The 25,329-nt window shown below is 45.4% G+C and overlaps 1 protein-coding gene across 1 annotated transcript; it reads left to right on the top strand.

Moving 5' to 3' along the window:
- Positions 1–20,859: 20,859 nt before the first annotated feature.
- FAM187B (family with sequence similarity 187 member B) lies at positions 20,860–24,979 on the top strand (the record flags this gene model as incomplete). Its single annotated transcript, XM_081108370.1, has 2 exons — positions 20,860–21,629; positions 24,592–24,979. The coding sequence occupies 2 exons, from the start codon at positions 20,860–20,862 to the stop codon at positions 24,977–24,979; spliced, it is 1,158 nt and encodes a 385-aa protein (XP_080964496.1).
- Positions 24,980–25,329: the final 350 nt, after the last annotated feature.

Raw genomic sequence — 25,329 nt, 5'->3', positions numbered from 1 at the left:
TTATTGCCCTAACTGGTTTGGCTCAGTGGATAGAGCATTGGCCTGCGGACCGAAGGGTCCCAGGTTCGATTCTGGTCAAGGGCATGAACCTTGGTTGCGGGCACATCCCCAGTGGGGATTGTGCAAAGGTAACTGATCGATGTTTCTCTTTCATCGATGTTTCTAACTCTCTATCCCTCTCCCTTCCTCTCTGTAAAAAATCAATAGAATACATTTAAAATAAAATACATTTTTATTGATTTCAGAGAGGAAGAGAGAGAAACATCAGTGATGCAAGAGAATCATTGATTAGCTGCCTCCTGCACACCCCACACTGGGGATCGAGCCTGCAACCTGGGCATGTGCCCTGACGGGGAATCAAACCATGGCCTCCTGGTTCTTAGGTCAACACTCAACCACTGAGCCACACTGACCTGGTGATCATGGCGTAATTTTTTAATGGATTGCTTGATCTGGTTTGCTAATATTTTGTTGAGGATTTCAGTATCTATGTTCATCAGGGATATTGGCCTATAATTTTCTTTCTTTGTAGTGTCTTGTAGTGTTTTGGAATTAGGATAATGCTGGCCTCTTAAAATGAGCTTGGAAGTCTTGCCTCCTCTTGAATTTTTTAGAACAGTTTCAGAAGGATAGGTGTTAGTTCTTCTTTGAATACTTAATAAAATTCACCTTTGAAGCCATCTGGTCCAGGACTTTTGTTTGTTGGGAGGTTTTCTTTTTTTTATTACTGGTTTAATTTCACTATTTGTAATTTTTCTATTCAGATTCTCTGATTCTTGCTGATTCAGTTTTGAAAGATTGTATGTTTCTAGGAATTTATAGTTTTTTTCCAGATTGTCCAGTTTGTTGGCATATAATTGTTTATAATATTTTCTTACAATCCTTTGTATTTCTGTGGTGTCAGTTGTTACTTGTCCTCTTTCATTCCTGGTTTTATTTATTTGGGTCCTCTTTTTTTTCATGATGAGTCTCATTAAAGGTTTGTTAGTCTTGTCTATCTTTTCATAGAACCAGCTCCTAGTTTCATTGATTTTTTTGTGTTGTTCTTTTAGAGACTATTTCATTTACTTCTGCTCTGGTCTTTATTATTTCCTTTCTTCTACTCACTTTGGGCTTTTTTTGTTGTTATTTTTCAAGTTCCTCTAAGTGTAAAGTTAGATTATTTTAGCTTTTTCTTGTGTTTTGAGATAGGCTTGTGATGCTATGAATTTCCCTCTTAGGACTGCTTTCCCTGTATCTCACAGATTTGGGGTTGTTGTGTTCTTATTTTCTTTTGTTTCCAGGTATCTTTTGATTTCCTCCTTTATCTCATTGTTAATCCATTCACTGTTTAGTAGCATGTTACTTAGCCTCCATGTCTTTGTGTGTTTTTCTTTTTTTTTTAATATTGATTTTCAGTTTTATACCATTATCATCAGGGAAGGTGCTTGATATTATTTCAATCTTCTTAAATTTATTGAGACTTGTTTTGTGTCCTAATATGTGGTCTATCCTAGGAAATGTTCCATGTGCACTTGAAAAAAATGTATATTCTGCTGCTTCAGGTGAAACGCTCTGAAGATAACAATTGAATTAATCTGGTCTAGTGTGTCATTCATGGCTGCCATTTCCTTGTTGATTTTCTGTCTGAGAGGTCTCTCCATTGATGTCAATGAGGTGTTCAAATCCCATACTATATTTATATTACTGCCAATCTCTCCCTGAAGATTTCCTTTACATATTTAGTTGCTCCTATGTTGATTGCAGAAATGCTTACAAGGGTTATATTCTCTTATTGGATTGCCCCCTTTATCATTATGTAGTGTCCTTTTCTGTCTCTTACTAGATTTTTGGTTTTAAAGTCTACTTCATCAGATATAAGTATTGCTACCCTGGCTTTTTAAAAAATTTCCATTTGCATGAAATATCTTTTTTCCATCCCTTTACTTTTAGTCTGTATGTATCTTTTGTTCTGAAGTGGGTCTCTTGACAGCATATATATGGGTCTTGTTTCCTTTTTTAAATGTATTTTTATTGATTTCAGAGAGGAAGGTAGAGGGAGAGAAAGATAGAAACATCAATGATGAGGAAGAATCATTTATCGGCTTCCTCCTGCATGCCCCACATTGGAGATCAGTGTGTAACCCAGTGAATGTGCCCTGACTGGAAATCGAATTGTCATCTCCTGGTTCATAGGTCAATGCTCAACCACCGAGCCACTCCAGCCAGGAAAGAGTCTTATTTTCTTATTCATTCAGCTACCCCGTGTGTTTTGATTGGAGCATTTAAGCCATCTACATTTAAAGTGATGATTGATAAGTACTTATTTGTTGCCATTTTATTCTTTTCTTTATTTTTTTATCACTATTCATCCACCCTAGCCATTTTATTCCTTTAGCTATGTTCCTTAGTTTCCTCCCCCTCCTCCTCCTCCTCCTCCTCCTCCTCCTCCTCCTCCTCCTCCTCCTCCTCCTCCTCCCCTTCTTCTTCTTCTTCTTCTTCTTCTTCTTCTTCTTCTTCTTCTTCTTCTTCTTCTTCTTCTTCTTCTTCTTCTTCTTCTTCTCCTTCAAGCAGGCCCTTTAACATGTCTTGCAATACTTGTTTTGTGGCAATGAACTCCTTTAGCTTTGTGTGTGCGTGTGGGAGGGGCGGAGGGCAGGGGGACATGGGAAGTCTGGGACGCTCTTTATTTTGACTTCAATTTTAAATTATAGCCTTGCTGGATTGTGTAGTCTTGGTTGTAGGTCTTTTCTTTTCATCACTTTGAATATTTCATGCCAATCCCTTGTGGCCTGCAAAATTTTCTGTTGAGAAATCTGCTGAAAGCCTTACAGGAGCTCCTTTGTAGGTAACTAATTGCTTTTCTCTGGTTGTTTTTAAGATTTTTGTCTTTGTCCTTTGTCATTTTTAATTATGATGTGTCTTGGTGTGGGCCTCTTTGGGTCTATTTGTTTGGGGTTCTCTGTGATTCCTGAACCTGTTACTAAGTAACATGGAGGCTAAGTAACATGCTTCACCAGGTTAGGGAAGTTTTCAGTCCTTATTCCTTCAAATAGGTTCTCAATTCCTTGCTCTCTCTATTCTCCTTCTGGTACTCCTATAATGCAAAAGTCACGCTTCATGTTGTCCCAAATGTCCCTTAAACTATCCTCACTTTTTAAAATTCTTTTTTCTTTTTGCTGATCTGATTGGGTGTTTTTTTCTACCCTTTCTTCTAAATCCACAATTCAATCCACTGCTTTAGCCAAACTACTTTTTATTCCTTCCAGTGTGTTCTTCATTTCATATGAAGAACTTTTGATTGGTTCTTTTTTTCATTTCTGTATCCTTTTTCATGCTGTTGAGCATCCTTATAACCATTACTTTGAACTCTATATCTGATAAGTTATTTGCCTCCATTTAATTTAGCTCTTCTTCTGGAGATTTCTCCTATTCTTTTATTTGGGACCTGTTTCTTTGTCTACCATTTTAGCTGCCTCTTTGTGTTTGTTTCTATGCATGAGGTAGAATTGCTATGACTCTTGGTTTTTGCTAGTTGTTCTTATGTAGTAGGTGTACAGTGGGGTCCAGTGGTGCAGGCTCATTGATCACCTGAGCTGGGTGCTATAGGAATGTCCTTAGTGTGAGCCCTCCTATTGTAATTGAGTCTTGATTGCTATTGGCCTAGTCATTCATGGGATTGACTCTCAGGCTGGCTGACTGTGAGACTCAACTCTGACCACAGTGTGCAATTGCTGTGCAGGTGCTGACCACATGAAGCTAAATTTTTCTCAGCAGGGTTTGGTGCCTGCCAAGATCTCCCTTTGGGCATGCTGTCTATGAATCTTATTTGATCCTCCTCTGATGTTTTCTGAAGCTGGCCACTGAGTGTGTTGATTTTGGGCCTCTTGGGAGCAATTTTGGTACAGGCCAGTGTAAGACACTACCTGTGATGGGCCCTTGGCAGCCTGTTTGGAGCTACTTGCAATCTACATTTTGTGGCTGCCTCAGCTGGGCATGGTTGTGAGGGAAGGACCAAGCTGCACAACAAGGCCAGCTTTTACTAACACCGGGCCTGGTGGCAGATCAGAAAAAGTCCCAAGGCACCCCAATGAGATCTGCCTCCAACTGCCTTTGTCTGCCTCCACCTGTCAGCTGCCTATTAGGCTCAGTCACTGAAAGAGTCTGTATTCATCAGCAGGACATAGGTCCACTGGGTGGGGCAAGAGGGAGAGCAGAAGGTGGGGCTTTTGCTTTCCCCTAGGCTGATGCTTGCATGGAAGGGAGTTCCACCCAAACAAGATGGAATCTGTTGTATGGGACAATGGCTCTGCACAAGGATCCTGATGGCTTTCCCTTCAACCCCCTCCCTGAGCCACGAACCCCAGACTCTCTTCACGCAACTCTAGTCTGCTTCACCCTCCCTCTACTGGAGTTCAGGTTGAGTGGCTGTGAACAAAATTTTGTGTGTTGGCCCTTCATGAGGGTGCCTGTGTCTTTAGCAGACCCTTTGTACTTTCTGTGTACAGAAACCTTTCTGCTTTTCACAGCCAGATGTTATGTGGTCTTCTCCCAGCTCTGATGCTCTAGGCTTAGGAGCCTGGCTTAGGGTTTAAACCCCAAACTTCTCAGAAATTTGCAGCTGAGATATCCCTTCAAAACTTCAGCTGCCACCTATAGGAATGAAGCCAGATCTTTTCACATCTCTTCCCTTCCTACCAGTCTCAATGTGGCTTCTTCTGTAAATCCTTGATTATAAGACTTCTCTTCAGCTAGTCTTCAGTTGGTTATTCAGGATGATTGTTCTATAATTTAGTTGTAATTTCAGTTTGGTCCTGGGAGGAGGTGAATGTAGCTTCTACCTACTCTGCTGCCATCTTGGATCTCTATGGGTATAATGTTTTTAACTTTCAGATTAAATTTCTTTAATAGTAAATGTAAAATCCTTCAGATACTTTTTTTGTTTGCCAATGTTGATTTATTTAATACATTTATCCATTTCATCTAAATTTTCAGAAGTTTTGCCCGAACTTTGTTTGTAATATTCTTCTAAGATCTGTAGTAATGTCTCATTTTTCATTACTGATATTCATTATGTAGGTCCTTTCTCTTTTTTCTTAATCAATCTTGCTAGGGCTTTATCAGTATCATTCACCTTTTTAAAGAATTGACTTTTTAATTTTTTTATTGTACTTTTTTTGTTTTTTATCTAATTGATTTCTGATATTTGAGATTGGTTAGATCTCTAGTTTTATTTTTTCCCTCCAAAATATGTAATCAGACCATAAATTTTCCCCTAAGCACAACTTACCTGCATCTCACAAGTTTTGATAAGTTATATTTTCATCTCCAGTCAATTAAAAATACTTTTTATTTTCAATTATGATTTCACTTTTGACTCATTGGTTATTTAGACATTTCATTATATAATTTTCAAATATGTGGTAATGTTCTTATCTTTTTGTCTTATGTGCCCAGATTAATTCCAAATGTTAAAAATGCATTTCAATTTCTTTAACAATAATGACCTAAAATATAGTCAGTTCTGACAAATATTTCGTGTGAATATGAAAAGAACATATGTTCTAAATTTGGGTGCACTGTTCCACGTACAGAGTGGGGAAAAAGCAGGTTTCTAGTAGCTCATATGGAAAATAATACAATAATTTATAAATAATAATATAAGAATAAACTCTGTGTTTCATGTACTCACAACTGTAAACATACTTTTGCCCCACCCTGTATATGAATTAGGTCAAGTCGATATTGTATGGTCCAAATCTTCCATTTCTCTACTAAATTTTTGTTTCCGAGCAATTGAAAATTATCCCAAAGGACGGAGCAAACATCGTCCAGAAAAACAGGAAGGCTGGCTGAGTGTAATTTCTACAACTAGAAGAAAAGAAAAGCACGCTGAGAGCCAGAGGAGCTGTGGAGGCTGAGTGCAGAGGTACGGCGGTGGCTCGCGCGCGCGGAAAGGGGGTGGCACCTGAGGACGCGGCTGTCTTTTTGAATCACAAGCTCCCGACTGCTCTGATCTCCGGTTCTGGGAAGTCTCTGGGGACTCAGGACTCATACGGGGAGAGGCTGCTCTGTCAGGCGGCAGCGGGCGAACTTGAGGGCGGATTTCCCTCAGAGGTGCTTGCAGCCCTTACCGGGACACTGAGACGCGCGACTCCGGGCGCGGAGAATCAGCCATTGCTTCTTTCTCCGCCCTTTTGACTCCCTGAGACCCCGCCCCACCCAGGCTGCAGCAGAGGCTTTTGCATGTGAATGTACCTAACTATAGCCCAGCCAAGCAGACCCGGAACTTCCAAGAGAAGGCCCAAGGCCCCGCAGCGGCTTGCATTGCTTCACAGCTGAGCCTCTTCGTGGCCCTGGCTGTGAGGCCTCAGGCAGGGGCTGAATTAGCACCCCCTTAGATCCAGGAGCCACTGTACCCAGTGGTCAGAGGAGGACCATTCTCCCACTTCAGACACAGCTGCTTCCCACAGCCAATTGGCCTGGAGGTCAATTCCTCCCAGTGATCCTACATCAACCAAGGCACCAAGAGTGCACCAAGAGTGTCCACCCCAGGTAACTGGGGAGGCTGAGCCACTGGGCCCTACAGGACACCTGGCGCGCAGGGCCACTCTATCAACACAGGGAAGCAGCCAAAATGTGGAGACAAAGAAACAGGTCACAATTGGCAGAAATGGAGGAGGACAGACAACTGGATATAGAGTTCAAGGCCACGTTTATAAGGTTTGTCAAGAATTTTATGGAAACCGCCGATAAATTTAATGAATCCCTCAAGGAGTATAGTGAGACCATGGAGGACATGAAAAAGGACAAACTAGAAATTAAGCATACACTGACTGAAATAAAGAATAATTTACAGAGATCCAACAGCAGACAAGAGGATCCCAAGAATCAAGTCAAAGATTTGAAATACAAAGAAACAAAAAATACCCAACCGAAAAAGAAAAAAGAAAAGAGATTCAAAAAATATGAAGATAGTGTAAGGAACCTCTGGGACAACTTCAAGCGTACCAACATCAGAATTATAGGGGTACCAGAAGGAGAGAGAGGGCAAGATATTGAAAACCTTTTTGAAGAAATAATGACAGAAAACTTCCCCTACCTGATGAAAGAAATGGACCTACAAGTCCAGGAAGCACAGAGAACCCCAAACAAAAGGAATCCAAAGAGGACCACACCAAGACACATCATAATTAAAATGCCAAGAGCAAAAGATAAAGAGAGAATCTTAAAAGCAGCAAGAGAAAGACAGTCAGTTACCTACAAGGGAATACCCATCCGACTGTCGGCTGATTTCTCAACAGAAACCATGCAGGCCAGAAGAGAGTGGCAAGAAATATTCAAAGAGATGAATAGCAAGAACCTGCAACCAAGATTACTTTATCCAGCAAAGCTATCATTCAGAATGGAAGGTCAGATAAAGAGCTTCACGGATAAGAAAAAGCTGAAGGAGTTCATCACCACCAAACCAGCATTATATGAAATGCTGAAAGGTATTCTTTAAGAAGAGGAAGAAGAAAAAGGAACTCTTACCATTTGCCACAGCATCGATGGAACTGGAGAGCGGATAAATACCACAAGATCTCACTTATTTGTGGAATATAAGGAACAACATAAACTGATGAACAAGGACTGATCCAGAGACGGAGAGGCTTTGATTGGACTGTCGGGCCTTGGAGGGAAGGTAGGGGAGGGTGGGGGCAAGGGGGAAGGATCAACCAAAGGACTTATATGCAAGCATATAGGCCTAACCAATGGACACGGACAACGGGGGGGTGAGGGGATGAGCGGGGGGGGGGGGGGTTGAGGGTACACATATGTAATATCTTAATCAATAAAAAATATATATATATAAAAAAAATTTTTGTTTCCATGTTCCACTGTGGATTTGTCTATTTCAACATTTAGTACTTTCAGGTGTTGCTTTATACTTTTTTAGGTTTGTGTAAACTTAGGATCATTATATCTTCCTATTGGATTGAAGGCAGAGAAGACATGAGAAGTCATGGGCATATAAGAGAGTCTTTATTGTAGCCCAAGTAGCCATTGCTACTAAGGAGCTATTATACAAAGTAGTCTAGTAAAGTAGTCCTTGCTAATACAGTAGCAAATACTGGAGCCATCCTAGTGAAAATAGCCAGCACCAGCTGGTCAGTAATACATCTTCCCCACAACGTAGCCACCAACATAGGAGCTATATAAACACAGTAGCCCGACTAAGAAGCCTCACATAACATTATCCTCTCACTGGCTGGTCAGTGGCAACTTATATACAAGCTCAAAAAAGGCCAAACAGAGAGGCTTTATGCCAAATAGTGACCTCAGTATTTGGGCAACAGAAAGGCATGCCTGCACAGTATGTAGCTTACTGCGTCCTTGCTTTTGCACCTGCGTATAGTAACATCCTGATTAGGATTCCCACGCTCAGAATGTCTTTGAACACTCTAGACAGGGCCCCCCCACAAGAGGCAGTACTTCCTAACACATTCTATGAAGCCAATATAACCCTGATACCAAAACTTGGCAAAGATAACACACAAAAATAAAACTACAGACCACTATCTCTAATTAATACAGGTGCAAAAATCCTAAACAAAATACTAGCAAATCAAATACAACAGTACATCAAAAAATAATACATCACGATCAAGTGGGGTTCATTCCAGGGGTACAAGGATGGTTCAACATATGCAAATCAATATGCAAAGTGTCCCTGCGGGAGTTTGACCAGGAGACTGGGAGTTCTACCACTCACTATGATGTGCACTGACCACCAGGCGGCGGTGCGGAAAGAAGGAAGGTCCCAGCTGGCAGCCAGAAGGCCCCAAACAGCCCTGATCACCAGTCAGGCCTAGAGACCCTACCTGTGTATGAATTTTGTACACCGGGCCTCTAGTCTATTACAAACCTTCAGCTAATATCATACTCAGTGGTGAAAAACTGAAAGCTTTCCATCTAAAATCAGGAACAGGACAAGGATATTCACTCTCACCACTCTATTCAACATACCACTGGAAGTCCTAGCCAGAGCAATAAGGCAAGAGGAAGAAATAAAAGGTATCCAAATAGGGAAGGAAGAAGTCAAACTGACACTTTTTGTGTATGACATGATTCTGTATATAGAAAACCCTAAAGACCCTGCCAAAACACTATCAGAAACAATTAACAAACACAGTAAAGTTGCAGGATACAAAATCAATGTGCAAAAATCCATTGCCTTCCTGTATAGCAAAACTTCAGGGGAAATAAAGAAAAAATAATTCCTTTTGCAATTGCAACCAAAAGAATAAAATACCTAGGAATAAACTTAACAAAGAACATGAAAGACCTATATACTGAAGATCACAAAGCACTGAAAGAGATTCAATCACAGAGATTGAAAAAGACACAAAAAATGGAAAAATATCCTGTGTTCATGGATTGGAAAAATCAACATAGTTAAAATGGCCATATTACCCAAAGCAATATACAGATTTAATACAATCCCCATCAAAATCCCAATGTCATTTTTTAAAGAAATCATCAGGTTTGTATGGAACCACAAAAGACCCCAAGTAGCCAAAACAATCCTGAGGAAAAGAACGAAGCTGGAGGTATCACGCTACCTTCCTTCAAATTATACTGCAGAGCTACGATAATCAAAGCAGCATGGTATTGGCAGAGAACCAGACACACAGATCAATGAAATAGAATAGAGTCCAACTATAAAACCATATGTATATGGACAGGTAATTTTCAACAGAGGAGCCAGAAACACACAATGAAGTAAAGATAGTCTCTTCAATAAATGGTGCTGAGGCCCTAGATGTTTTGGCTCAGTGGATAGAGCATCAGCCTGCAGACTGAAGGTCCCAGGTTCAATTCTGGTCAAGGGCACATGCCAATCGGTGGTTCTCTCTCATCATTGATGTTTCTGTCTCTCTCTCCCTCTCCCTTCCTCAATAAAAATATTTTTAAAAGTAAAAATAAATGGTGCTGGGAAAACTGGAAAGCTACATGCAAATGAGTGAAACTGCATTACAATTTGTCCCGTGTTCAAAAACTAATTCAAAATGGATCAAAGACCTAAATATAAGACCCAAAACAATAAGTTACATAGAAGAAAATATAGGTACCAAACTACAGTGGGGCCTTGACTTACACGTGTCCCGACTAACGAGTTTTTTGAGATATGAGCTGTCTCTCGGCCGATTTTTTGCTTTGAGTTTCGAGCTAAAATTCGGGTTATGAGCCAGCTTCAGATACCCCACCGCTAGTTGGCGCAGCGAACGTCACAGTGAACTCCGCAACATCAGCCCAGCATCATGTGTCTCGTTCACTTCTTGATTTGCATATGAGTAATTTGAGTTAGGAGCTCCGTCACGGAACGAATTAAACCAGTAAGCCAAGGCCCGCTGTGTGGACTTTGGTCGTAGAGAACGTTTTACGAGCTTGTCCCATCAGTCTCTTACACTTTCCCTATATGTTTTCTACCTTTGCATGCTGCAGTGTAGATATTTTTCTGTGGACCCTCTTTCACTTTCTTTTTTTTAATTTAAATTCTTTATTGTTTAAAGTCATTTTCTTAATTATCTCTTCTGTTGTATCTAATAGATTGTTACCCTTTCTAGTGAATTCTTAATTTTTTAATTCTAGTATTTTTCTTTTGATTCTCTTATGTAGATTCAAAATCATCATTTTGTCATCTCTTAGACATATGAATCATGTTATCTTAAAGTCTACACTTGTTATCAAGAGGATTATTATGACATAAGCTACTCGATTATAGCAGTAAGCAGAAATATCACCTACTTATTTAAAGAATAGCAGGGACTGCCCTAATCGGTTTGGCTCAGTGAATAGAGCGTCAGCCTGCAGACTGAGGGGTCCAGGTTCAATTCTGGGCAAGGGCATGTACCTTGGTTGCAGGCACATCCCCAGTGAGGGGTGTGCAGGAGGCACCTGATCAATGTTTCTCTCTCGTCAATGTTTCTAACTCTATCCCTCTCCCTTCCTCTGAAAAAAAAAAAAAGTCAATAAAATATATTTTTGGGGAAAAAAAGAAGAATAGCAGGGAATCTGGATTCTTATATGATAGCTCTTGAATTTTATGTTGGTCATTGATTTAAATATTCTAAAAACACCTTATGAGGCCAATTAAAACATTTTTTTCAGCCACTTTGTAACATCTCACCTAGTTAAAATGAAAACTAGAAGTGGGCTTTCTCACAGTCTCCCGATACCCCTGCTTACCTGTTTAGAAAAGATTCCCTGGGCTGAGGAGAAAGCCAAAGAGAGAGGGAGAAGGCAGAGCGGAAGCAATAGGAGTATCGATGTTAATGTGGCTTAGATAGAGGGACTTTATACAGTCCTGGGAAGAGGACAGAAAAAATCCAGATAGTTTTGTACTAGTAGGTCTGAGAGCAGAGGAGATGTGCGAACAGAGAGGATATCACTCCTGAGGTGGTGTTGGCAGCATTATACCATAAAAGCAACAGTTTCAGAGCGTAAGCATAAAGCTTATGCCAAATACAACCTGTAGAGGTCCCCACATGGGGCAGGGGCATTAACTAAGAAGCCAGGTAAAGAAGAAGGCAGGATGTCTTAGCAAAGACTCAATGAACTCTGACCTTACCCACACACCACTTGCCCCTTATCTAATCCTCCAGTTACTCTGGCCTCCACCCTTTAACTAGACAGCCATGTCAGGGTCTAGCCCTCTCCTAGGAATAGTCTTTCTTCAAATATCCACATGGCTCTTTATCTCAATTTATTCAGGTGTTTATGAAACTTAACCTTCTCAGTGAGTGCTCCCAGAGAGCTCACACCCACACGCCAGCATCGTTTACTAATCAGTGGTTCTCAACCTTGGCTGCACATTAGAATCACCTGGGAATCTTTGAGGTGATTCTAATGAGGCCCAGAAATCAGGATTTTAAGAAGATTCCCAGGTGATTCTAATGTGCAGCCAAAGTTGAAAACCACTGGTTTACTTTCTATCACAATTTCCCCGCTCAGTTTTTCCTTTAGCTATTAATATAGTCAGTTTGCATTAGTTGATGATTCCATACTTGTGAATTCACCTACTTGCTAAAATTTATTTGTAATCCCCAAATCAGTACCCACAGTTTTCAGAGTCATTCACAGACATGCACAGAGTGGGGAAAACACTGAGTCACCTAACAGCACACAGTCCCAGCTGAGGCTGAACGAGTCGACACCCTGCCTTCCTGTTTCAGCTCTCCTGCTGTTAACAAGTATCCTTTTCACAGTCAGTTTGGTGCCACTTTTTTTGCATTTTTGTGCTTGTGTGTGTGTGTGTGGGGGGGGTGATTTTTCTGTTTAAAATGGCTCCCCCCACAAACAAATAAAATGGCTCTCAAAATGCTGAAGTGCTGTCTACTAGTAATGTTCCTAAGTGCAAGAATTGTGTGATGTGCCAGATGAAGAAAGTACATGTGTTAGGTAAGCTCTATTCAGGCATGAGTTATAGCTGTTGGCTGCAAGTTCAATGTTAATGAATCAACAATATATATTACGTATGGTGCCTTTAAACAGAAACACATCTAAAGCAAGATTATATGTTGGTCAGTGGACAAAAAACTTATGGCCAAAGGCTTATAGTACCCTAACCATGTATTTTTCCTAAGAGCAGTGTTTCAGTGTTTGCTAGTTCAGTGACTTAATAAAGTTTTTGTTTTCTAATAAATAAATAATAAAGTTTTTATTTTCTAGAAAAAGTTACTGTGAAAAATGAGAATCTACTATATCTGACATTTTGTGTTATTTATTAATTTTATCTGTCTCTTCCACTAGAACAGTGGTTCTCAACCTTGGCTGCACATTAGAATCACCTGGGAATCTTTTTAAAATCCTGATTTCTGGGCCTAACTCTAACCTGTTCGCTGCCGTGATTAGAGTAATGGCCAGCACATGGTAGGCATTCAGTAAACATTTGTGAAATGAGTGAATGAAGGAAGATCAAGCCTGCACAACAATTATTTTAAATTTCAGAACTAAGAAGGATTTTTAGGAAAGGGTTTGGTAAGGGGCGGGGGATGAGAAAAATATTTATTTGTTTAAAATAAATTGAGGCTCAGATCCTCCCACATAAAAATAGCAACTAAACTACAGAACCATCATCATTCAGAACCATCGGATATCTGGCCGAATGGAAGTCCTACAAGTACGGATTTAAAGAAGCAGCCACATCTAGACTGATAAGCAGGGTAGATGCAGAACAGGCTGGTTCCACACTCATGTGTGCTGGATAAAAATCGGGAGGGATTTCTCAGCTGCAGAAGTCCCCCCTGAGGAGTGAGGGGTCCCAGCCCCACACCAGGCCCCTCAACCCAGGGTTCCAGTGCCAGGAAGGCAAGTCCCCATAATTTCTGGCTGTAAAAACCAGCAGGGAGTATGGCTGAGTAAAACAGTAGCTACTGGAGTCTCAGGCAGTTCCTCTTAAGGGGCCCATGTACAGTTTCTCAGAATCACTCTCTGATCTCCAGCACTGGGGCAACAGATCAAAAGGCACCAGGCACATATGGAGAGGAACCGAATTGTCTAGCATCAGGATGAGAGCTAGAGGACAACTTCTGCCAGACAAAAATGCTGGCAGAGGCCATTGTGCCTTTTTTGAGACGACCCCCATCCCCACTGCCCCCCTGCCACACACACACACACACACACACACACACACACACACACACTCACACAGCTGGCAGGCACCATATCTCAGTCTCCATGAACCTAGCGCACACTGTTCACCCCACCCTGGTGATTCCCTGAGACCCCACCCAACCTAACTTGCAGGCCCACCCAAGCCATTTCCAGTGGCTTTTCCACACAAACTGCCTGCCTTGGCTCCTGCTCCAGACTTCCCTAAAACCTCTCAAAGGTTCACAAATTGCAGGCGGAACCAAGATGGCGACATAGGTTAACGCAGGAGTTTGCTGCCTTGAACAACTACTTCAAAAGTGAAACCAAAAAACGGAACGGACATCACCCAGAACCACAGGAACGCTGGCTGAGTGGAAGTCCTACACCTAGGAGGAAAGAGAAACGCATACGGACACTCAGAGGAGGTGCAGTGCTGAAGTCAAATTCTGAGGTGCGGAGTGCGCGGAGCGGGCTGGCGGCAGAGGGCGCGGTTGGCGTTTTCAATCGGGAGGAAGTCGCAGACTCTGAGCTCCAGATATGGGCGAGTCTCTAGGGACCCAGACTCAAACGGGAGAAGCGGGACTGTCTGGCTTCGGTCAGAGCGAGTGCAGCTTTCTCTCCGAGGTTTGCAGCGGGTGCTGGGACTCAGAGAGGCAGAGCCCCTGGGGACAGGACTGAGAGCCGCCATAACTGCTCTCTCCAGCCCACCCTGTTGATCCTGTGTGATCCCCCCCCCCCCCGCCCAAGCCCTGCACAGAGGCATTTGCTGGATAGCCTCAGGCAAAGGCTAGATTAGCACCTCCCTAGAGGACAGAAGTTCTCTCACTGCAGACACAGCTGATTCCCACAGCCACTTGGCCTGGAGGTCAAACCCTCCCTGGTATTAGCTAAAACAATCAAGGTTTAACTATAAGACTGCGCACAAAGACCACTAGGGGGTGCACCAAGGAAGCATAACAAAATGCGGAGACAAAGAAACAGGACAAAATTGTCAATGGAAGATATAGAGTTCAGAACCACACTTTTAAGGTCTCTCAAGAACTGTTTAGAAGTCGCCGATAAACTTAATGAGCTCTACAAGAAAACTAACGAGACCCTCGATGTTATATTGGGGAACCAACTAGAAATTAAGCATACATGGACTGAAATAACGAATATTATACAGACTCCCGACAGCAGACCAGAGGAGCGCAAGAATCAAGTCAATGATTTGAAATGCGAGGAAGCAAAAAACACCCAACCGGAAAAGCAAAATGAAAAAAGAATCCAAAAATGCGAGGATAGTGTAAGGAGCCTCTGGGACAGCTTCAAGCGTACCAACATCAGAATTACAGGGGTGCCAGAAGATGAGAGAGAGCAAGATATTGAAAACCTATTTGAAGAAATAATGACAGAAAACTTCCCCCACCTGGTGAAAGAAATGGACTTACAGGTCCAAGAAGCACGGAGAACTCCAAACAAAAGGAATCCAAGGAGGACCACACCAAGACACATCATAATTAAAATGCCAAGAGCAAAAGATAAAGAGAGAATCTTAAAAACAGCAAGAGAAAGAAACTCAGTTACCTACAAGGGAATACCCATACGACTGTCAGCTGATTTCTCAACAGAAACCATGCAGGCCAGAAGGGAGTGGCAAGAAATATTCAAAGTGATGAATACCAAGAACCTACAACCAAGATTACTTTATCCAGCAAAGCTATCATTCAGAACTGAAGGTCAGATAAAGAGCTTCACAGATAAGGAAAAGCTAAAGGAGTTCATCACCACCAAACCAGGATTATATGAAATGCTGAAAGGTATCCTTTAAGAAGAGGAAGAGGAAGAAAAAGATAAAGATACAAATTATGAACAACAAATATGCCTCTATCAACAAGTGAATCTAAGAATCAAGTGAATAAATAATCTGATGAACAGAATGAACTGGTGATTATAATAGAATCAGGGACATAGAAAGGGAATGGACTGACTATTTTTGGGGGGGAAAGGGGTGTGGGAGATGCGGGAAGAGACTGGACAAAAATCGTGCACCTATGGATGAGGACAGTGGGTGGGGAGTGAGGGCAGAGGGTGGGGCGGGAACTGGGAGGAGGGGAGTTATGGGGGGAAAAAAGAGGAACAAATGTAATAATCTGAACAATAAAGATTTAATTAAAAAAAAAAGGTTCACAAATTGCAAACAAGCAGCATCTGGCCTCAGCATGCCTTTTACATCTTGCTAAGTGGCCCCAGGCCCAGCACTAGCAGCAGCCAGCCTTGGTATGCAGCTTGGCCTCTCATGGGCACCTCCTAGCCCAGCACAAGTAGCAGCCATCTGAAGATCACTCTGTAGTTTGTGCTAGGAGGCCCCAGGCAGGGCACAGGCAGTGGCTGACTTTGCATGTCCCTGGAGGCCCCAGACCCAGTGCACCTGGTAGATAGCTTCAGTCCATGCCAGATTACAACCCTACCACCTCCACAAATGACACACTTAAGGGGTGGACTCGGAGAACACTAAAGCCCCACTGAAGCAAGTTCTGCTCTGTAGGGTCAGCTCCTGCACAGCAGCTTCTGTATTATAGTTGCAGCTGGTCCTCACAGCCGATTGACCTAAGGGTCAATCCCTCCCAGTGATGCCAACAGCAATCAAGGCTCAACTACAGCAGGACAGCGCACACAGCTCACACAGGGACACACTTGGAGTACCCAGCTCCAGTGACTGGGAAGCCTGTGCCATTGGGCCCTACAGGACACCTATAATACAAGGCCACTCTACCACATCTGGGAAATGTAGCATCCCTACCTAATACATAGAAACAAACTTAGGGAAGCATCCAAAATGTGGAGACAAAGAAACAGGTCCCAAATGAAAGAACAGGAGATATCTCCAGAAGAAGAACTAAAGGAAATGGAGGCAAGCTAACTAACAGATACAGCATTCAAGAAAATGGTTATAAGGATTCTCAAAGAACTTAGTGAGAACTTCATCAGCATAAAAAATGGACATAGAAACCATAAAAAAGATCCAATCAGAAATGAAGGATACACTCACTGAAATGAAGAATAATTTACAGAGGCTCAACAGTAGAGTAGATGAAGTCAAGAATCAAACCAGAAATTTGGAATATAAGGAAGCAAAAAACACCCAATCAGAACAACAAGAAGAAAAATTACTCCAAAAGAATGAAGATATAGTGTAAGGAGCCTCTGGGACAACTTCAAGCACACCAATATTTGCATCATGGAGGTGCCAGAAGAAGAGTGAGACTAAGAAATTGAAAATCTATTTGAAAAAACAGTGACAGTAAAATTCCCTAACCTGGTGAAGAAAATAGATATGCAAGTCCATGAAGCTCAGAGAGTCCTAAACAAGATCATCCAAAGAGACCTACAACAAGAGACATCATAATTAAAAGGCCAAAGGTTAAAGACAAAGAGAGAATCTTAAAAGCAGCAAGAGAAAAAGCAGTTAGTTACCTACAGGGGAGCTCTCATAAAACTGTCAGCTGATTTCTCAACAGAAACATTGTAGCCCAGAAAGGATTAGCAAGAAATATTCAGTGATGAAAAGCAAGTACCTACAATCAAAATTATGTTACCCAGCAAAGCTATCATTTAGAATTGAAGGAAAGGATAAAGAACTTCCCAGACAAGAAAATGCTAAAGGGAGTTCATTATCACCAAACCAGTATTATATGAAACTAGGGGCCCAGAGCACGAATTTGTGCACCTTGAAAGGAACTGTGGGCCACAAGGCTGCAGTGGGCACAGGGGTGGGTCTTGACCCATCATCCTTCATGCCCTTGCCCAGTCCCTCCTGCCACAGCTCCTGGTCCCCTGTCTGCCAGTGGCCCTGCTCTTGCTGCTGCCACTCCACTGACAGCACCAGCCCCACTTGCACCCACTGATGGTGCAGAACGATTGGGGCCGGCACCAGCAGCAGGTGCGAGTGGGGCCGGCGCCATCAGTGGGTGTGAGCAGTGGCTGCTGCCCCGATATCCCCTCAGGAGCAGGGGGAAGTGGAGAAGCCCTCAGGGGCAATTGGGGCTGGCAGCTGCCGCTCACACCCACTGACAGCGCTGAGCGATCAGGACTGGCGTTGGGTGCTGGCAGCAGGTGTGAGCAGCGGCTCTGGTGCCAGCTGCGGGTGCAAACAGGGTCGGTGCCGGCAGTGAGTGCGAGTGACGGCTCCGATGCCGGCAGCGGGTGTGAGTGGGGCCATCACCAGCAGCAGGTGCAAGAAGCAACTGCTGGCCCTGATCGCCCCTCAGGAGCAGGCAGAGGTGGAGAATCCCAGAGGGGCGATTAGGGCCAGCAGCTGCCGTTTGCACTCGCTGATAGCACCAAACGATCGGGGCTGGTGCCAGGTGCTGGCAGAGGGTGCAAGTGGTGGCTCCAGTGTCAGCAGCAGGTGTGAGCGCCAGGTGGGACCATGGCGTGCAGAAGCAAAGAATTTTCAGTAACCATCAGAGGCTCGCCCCAATGACAGCGACCAGTGCCCCACCTTGGTCTGGTGCCCATGCTTACGTGCTCTACCATCCCACCGCAGCCAACGCCCACCATGTTCCGCACGCATCCCCTGGTGGTCAGCGCACATCATAGTGACCAGTTGTTCAGTTGTTCCGCAGTTTGGTCTATTTGCATATTAGCCTTTTATTATATAGAACTAGCAGCCCAAGGCATGAAATCGCATAGCCCGCCCACCCACCCACCACCCTGCCTTGACACCCGAACCTCTCCACGCAGAGCTCCAGCGGGCCTGGCCCAGCCCCCCAACCCCTCTGGCCTTCTATGGCCACTTCAAGCCCTGCCCTCAGTCCCTTGAGTTGCCTCAGGCTGGCCCCACCTTCTCTGGGCGCCTCCCCACTTCCACCTTGTCTCCATCTCTAGAGCAACACGGCGGCTCCACCCCATCATAGTGCCGGAGGAGAGCGTGGAAACCTCCTGTCTGCTGTGCTGCACTCCTTCCCCAGGCAGGTGAGCAGCGGGGCGCTCTGATTGCAAGCGGTGGGTGGTGAAGGACTGTTGAGACGGGCGCTACGGGCTCTCACCCCCGCCCTTTCGGGCACGGGGCCTCTGCCGGGCACCTCCCTGCTTCCACCCCATCTCCGGGAGCAACACCCCGCCACGCATGTGCAGGCAGCCTCCTCCTTACCTGTCGTAACTGTGACACTGTTAGGACCAGTTAGCATATTATCTCTTTATATATAGAGATGTTGAAAGGTCTTAGAAGAAGAAGGATGTTGATGTTCTGTTTGTGAACGGTGACACTGAGGTGATCTCGGCGTGCAGGATTGAGTTTAGAGAAGCAGAGGGCTACTGCTCACTCAGGCAAGTAGCAAAGCCCCCAAAGCTCTTATGGCTTTTATTTGGGGAGTACAGCAAATAACAATGGAGTACAGCAAGTGACAATGAAAAACAGGCATGCCTATGTGATCATCTAAGTTAAGTCTTACATTACACTATTGATTTCCTATGTTATACAAAGACCCTTTCCACCTGCAGCAGTGTACCCTCCCTTGAACTTTCCATGCCCTCATGGACTATTTATCAGGAAAATTCTGCCTCTGAATAGTAAGTCTTGCTTGCAAGACTTTGTTCTGACGTGGCCCGCTTGCAGGTCCCCGCCTTTTCTTGGCAGAACGTCCTCTTCTAGTTAACTTCATTCCACTTGACCGGCTGGAGGAGGAGAAAGAAGAAGAAGGGGAGGAGGAGGAAGAGATAAAAAATATGAACAATAAAATGGCAATAAATACTTACCTATCAACAATTGACTATTTAAAAAAACAAAATAAACTAGCAAGCAGAATAGAAACAGACTCAGATACAGAGAACATTTTGAGGGTTGCTGGATGAGAGGGGGGTTGGCGGATGGGTGAAAAGATGGAGGGATTAAGAAGTACAAAATGGCCCTAACCAGTTTGGTTCAATGGATAGAGCATCGGCCTGTGGATTGAAGGGTCCCAGGTTCGATTCCAGTCAAGGGCATGTATCTTGGTTGCAGTAACATCCCCAGTAGGAGGTGTGCAGGAGGCAGCTGATTGATGTTTCTCTCTCATTGATGTTTCTAACTCTCTATCCCTCTCCCTTCCTCTCTGTAAAAAAAAAATCAATAAAGTATATTTTTTTTAAAAAAAAGAAGTATAAAATGGTTGTTACAGAATAGTCATGGGGATGTAAAGTGCGGCAATATATCAATATACTCAATAATCCTATATAATAAAAGCCTAATATGCTAAGTGACTGGTTGTGTGGTCGGCCGTTCAACCAATCAGAGCGTAATATGCTAACGATATGCTAAGGCCACTCAACTGCTTGCTATGATGTTCACTAACCACCAGGGGGCTGACGCACCAACCAGTAGGTTAGCTTGTTGCTGGGATCTGGCTGATAGGGACTGAGCGAGACTGGCCAGACACCCCCTGGAGCCCTCCTGCAGTCCCTCCCCGGCTGGCCAACCTCCTGCATCCCTCCCTGGTCCCGATTGTGCACCGGTGGGGTCCCTCGGCCTGTCCTGTGCCCTCTCGCAATCCAGGACCCCTTGGGGAATGTCGGAGAGCTGGTTTCAGCCCAATCCCACAGGCCAGGGGGGCCCCACTGGTGCACGAATTTGTGCACCAGGCCTCTAGTATTCTAATAACTATGTATGGTGCCAGAAGGTACAAGATTTATTGGGATGATCACTTGGTAAGTTAAATAATTTCAAATCACTGGGGTATACACCTGAAACAAATATAATATTGTATGTCAACTGTAACTGAAAAATAAAAAATAATTAAGTGGCAAGAAATAAGAGCTAAAATGAATTGAGTGATGCAGATATCTGTGGGAAGAGCCGGAGACTAGTATGTGCAAAGGTCCTGAGCCAGGAGCCCTTTGCTTTGTGTTCAGGGGACAGCAGGCTAACATGGCTGGAGGGCTGGAGAGGTAGGAGGTCCGAATGGTAACCAGAGGATTTATTCATCTCTCCATAACCAGTACTAAGAAGTATGCCCAGAACATAGTAGGTGTTCAGGGAAAACATGTTGAAGGTTTGCATGTGACACTTTAATGCCAAAGCACGGGGGTGGTAGTGAAAATCCTGAATAGACAAATTAAGCCTCCTCCTACCCAAGCAAAGTGGAGGGCTTGGGAGAGAAATTAAATAGGGTTGTTCATTTGTCACAAAACAAATAGGGATTGTGACCTTACACACCCATGGGGTGTACTCCAGTTCATTCTGCTGCCCAGGGTTGAAGCCTGAGCTTCATGAGTGACCTCACAATGTCCAGGGTGGTGCCCGGCCCACTGCCACAGTCCCAGTCCACCATGATGACCACCCCGTGGCTGCTGCTCAGCTTTGCTGTCCCACTGCTGGGTTTCTATGTTCCTATCAGCTGTCCCCATAGCAAGCGATGCCAACGAGCCCTACTTTCCAACAATGATGTCTCTCTGTACTGCAACGCCTCTGGTGCACAGTGGTACTACTACTTCCTACAAGATGGGACCAACTGGTCCATCCACCCCCTCGGTGTTTCAAACATAGAAGCAATGTCTGAAGGCAGCATTCTCATTAGAAGTCCATTGCCATCCCAGACGGGTTTATACAGCTGTCGGGACAAGAAAGACATCCAAGTGGTGCAGTATGAGATTGACTTCCAGGACATTAGCACCCTACACATTACACATAGAGACCTGGGCCAGAAGCCTTTGCAGAATGAGACCCTGAGTCTGGGCAGCAAGGAGATCATCTTCACCCACTGGGAGCCCTGGCAGGACTGTAACCGCTGTGGCGAGCCCGGTGAGCGCAAACGCCTGGGGTATTGCTACATCCAGGAGCCTCTGGGGAACTCTGTCCCCTGCTTGCTCTACCTGGGAAATGCTAGGCTGTGGTCCAGCCGCATGCGACCTGAGATGCAGATAGAAGCCTGCCATGTCCAGTGTGAAACATCAAATACGAAGAACATTGCCTATGAAATTGCTTTTGACAACTTCGAGCTCAGTGAGGAGTCAGGATCTGCATGGCTCACCTGCTTCTTAGGATCCATCTATAGGTAGTGGAAGTGCACACCAGCCCTGCCCTTGGCCCCTAGCCAGGCTCTCTCAGTCTGGGAACCTTCATGGTTAATCCATGGAGAGAAGGGGGCGGGGGGCGGGGCGGGGAAGGGGCGGGTTCCCTACATGGGTCAGCCCCACAGTCTCTGCACTGGCTTCTTCAGATGTTCCTTTGGTAAGAACCCCCTGGTGCCCACACACTATTGCTTCACACAGCCAGAAGAGCATCTAACACTCGGGGAGGGCTTGGCTGACTGTGCCTGGCCCTGTGCTGGACAGTGCTGTGGACATGGTAGTCTTCAGAGTTCCTGCCCTCAGGAAGCCACCGGCCCAGCAGCAACGCAGCCCAGAGTGGTCAGGGTGGGGATAGGAGAAGCCCAGGCCAGTGGAGGGGCTGTACTGGGGGAAGCCTGGGTAGCTGTGGGGCTCTGAGGCCTCTGACTCATCTGGGAGGGTCAGCAGGCTCCAGAGGACAGGACAGTGCCCTAGGCATGCCCTTCAGGGGCTGCCTCCTGCAGCTCACACTCATGTTCTTGTCTTCCTGCCTGGAGCCCCTGGGAAATCTCCCCATTTTCCTTCTCTTCCCCAACCTGCCTGCCCCTACCCCAGTAATAAGAACTACAACCACTCCTGGTTTCACTGGGGATGGGCCTTGGGCAAACTCTCTTCACAAACCGCACCCTCTCCCATCCCTCCACTCCGGCCCCAGGAGCTGTGGACTCCAAGGAAGTCCATTGATAGGTGGGGAACTGCAGCTGGAAGGGATGCAGTCCTTGCTCAAGGAGATTTGTGGTGGGAAGTGGCAGTGCAGACCCTTCATCTCACACACACCAGGAGGTCCCCTTGCCCTCCTTCCCCACACACCCCAGTGGCAGCGCCTCTCTTGCAAGGGGAGAGCCATCACAGCCTCTTGGGGCATCTGCAGCTATGGGCTCTGTGGAATCTGGCCTCACCACCTCCATCTGGTTTTCTCTTTCTTGTTTATTCCATTGTGACTTCTATTTCTCTCTTTTTTCTCATGCTCCTGTCATTTTGTCTCCCTTCCTCCTTCCTCCCACTTTAAGTATAAAAGCAATACCTACTCCCTAAAAAATACCACAGTTCATAAGTGCAAGAAAGTGCACGATGAATCCCTCCTCCCATCTAGACTGGGACACCTACTCCATGCCCTTTGCCAGACAAGGATTTCCCAAGTGCCAGTCATTGGGAACTTGAGGGAAGAGGCAAGAGAGGCTTCAAGAATTGCCCGTGTCTTTAGGGAGCCAAGTGGAGTGGCACTTTGTGTGAGGTTTTTATCTCAAGCTCTGGGCTCAGCTAGGCCTGGGTTCTGGTCCCAGCTCTGCCATTTTCCAGCCATGTGACTCTGGCCTCTGGTGTCTCTTTAGACCTCAGTTTCTCTGTTTGTAGAATAGGGGTTGTGTTAGTTTGCTAGGTCTGCCATTACAAAGTATCACGAACTGGGTGGCTTAAACCAACAGCAATTTAATCTCTCACAATTCTGAAGGCTAGACGTCCAGAATCAAGGGGTCAGCAGAGTCTGTGCTCTCTGAGATGCTGGTAGAATCATTGTTTCTTCCTGTCTCCTGGTGGTGGCTGGCACCCTGGGCCTTCCCTGGTTTATAGCTGCGTCACTTCAATCTCTGCCTCTGTCATCACTTGGTGTTAGTCCCGTGTGCCTGTGTCTCTGTGGCTCTTCTCCCTTTCTTTCTTTCTTTCTTTCTTTCTTTCTTTCTTTTTTTTTTTTTTTTAGAAAAAGGCTGGAGGGTGCCCACAGGTCTCAAACCACCCTCACCAGCAAGAGTGGTTGGCAAAGGCTTGACTAGAAGGAACCGCTGAGCTAAGGCCAGCCCACTTCTTTTCTTTTAAAGACACAAGTCATATTGGATTTAGGACCCACTGTACTGCAGTCTGACCTCGTCTTAACTAATTACATCTGCAATGACCCTATTTCCAAATAAGGTCACATTCTGAGGTCTGATTAAAACCTCACTATCCAACTCAGTACAGAGGTCTTGCTGGCCCTGGCCTCATGGGCTCATTGTGATGTCTAAGGGGACAGATGACTGGGAAGACACAACAGTGTCTGGCAAACCGCTCCACGATGATAGATGCCACTGCTTGTAGATCATTGGCCCTGCCGACGTTGTCTTCTAAGTGTCCCCTCTGTTCCCCAAACAGCGGGTGCGTTTTATGCCTGATCACGTATTTGCTTTCCAAATTACTCACTTAAAATGCTGCTCAGTTACCACTGAGTGTGTTTATAAACCAAGCACTGTTCCAGGCACCGGGGATGCAGTGCAAAACGAAACTGAAAAAGATTCCTGCCCTCATGGAGCGATCATCGATCACATGAATAGAATATTCAGTATTTAAGGTGGTGATAAGGGCAGTGAGGGGGGAATGGGAGTGGGTGAGGTGAAAATTTCAAATAAGGAGGTTAGGGAAGGCGTCTCTGAGAAGGTACGTGAGGGAGCCAAGAGCGCTGAGGGAGTGTTCCAGGCAGAGGGAGCCCTGAGGGTAACGGCCTAGGCAGGACCCTGTCCAGCATGTCAGAGAAACATCAAGGAGGTCAGTGTGGCTGGGGCAGAGGAGAGGGGAGAGTGGAGGAGACAAAGCCAAGCAGGTACAGGGGCCACAAATCACTTAGACCAGCAAGCACTCTCGCTAATACTTCTGAATAAACTCTGAGGTAGGTACAATTACTACCCCCCAGGGGTCAGATTGGGGAAATGCAAGCTCAGACAGCTGGAGCCTTTGGCCAAGTCGCCCACTCAGTAAGGGGCAGGGCTCCAAAAACTCTCAGCCGTCCTGCCCCCACCCTCCCCTTGCTCCCTGCTCAATAGTGCTCCTCAGAGGGGGTGCTGTCTGCTGTTCCCTGGGGAGGTGCTGCTGTCTCCACCTCCCTCGGACATTTGTCCTTTCCTCCCTGGGGGCTGCCGCTGACCTTGTCCTCTTCTGCAGGCCCATCATCTGGGAAGCCGACAGCAAGTCCCTGACCTGGCAGGGCCAGCTCTCCGGCCAGGACCTGAGCACCGTCCTGGACCCCGCCACTGGGGGCAGGCGGCTGCAGGTCTTCCGGCCAGCCATTTACAAGTGCTTCGTGCACCAGAAGCTCATGGCTCGATTCAACCCCAGGCCCCATGTGGGTACGATGGAGGTTCTGCAGAGAGAGAAAGCTAGACAACAGCGAGAGGCAGGAGAGGCCTGGAAGGGGAAGGCCAGCAGTTCCCGCCTCCAGGGCCTGAAGCTGCTGCTGGTGGGCACCATGCTGAGCCTGCTCGGGATGCTGCTCAAGCTCTTCTGCCCTGCACGGAGTAAAAGAAGAAAACAGGTGCTTCTGGTGAAATAAAGTGAGCCTGCAGTCCTCAGGAGACCTGGCCTCCTGTGCCTTCGTCACCTCAACTGTCCTTTCCCCAGCCTCTGCCCTGTGCCTGCCCCACACCACACTCCGAAGGCATAAGGGCCAAATACCCGTGGCCACAGCTAAGAGTGACTGCACTCTTCCCTGCTCCAGGTTCTGCTGTTAACTCATTAGCAATCCCCATTCCACAGAGGAGAAACTGAGACAAGAAGGCTACCTGGCTAGTCATTGGAAGAGGGGGGCGGGGCCTCCAGTTCAAACCCAGGTTGCCTGGCTCAAGCCCTGTATTCCTCACAAGGGAAAAAAAGGGGTGGAATGAGGCCATTGGGGGAGGAATG

Source organism: Myotis nattereri (assembly GCF_964212035.1).
Source record: "Myotis nattereri genome assembly, chromosome: 15".
NCBI lineage: Eukaryota > Metazoa > Chordata > Mammalia > Chiroptera > Vespertilionidae > Myotis > Myotis nattereri.
Note: the sequence above shows the minus strand (reverse complement) of the source record. Positions and strands in the feature narration are given on the sequence as shown.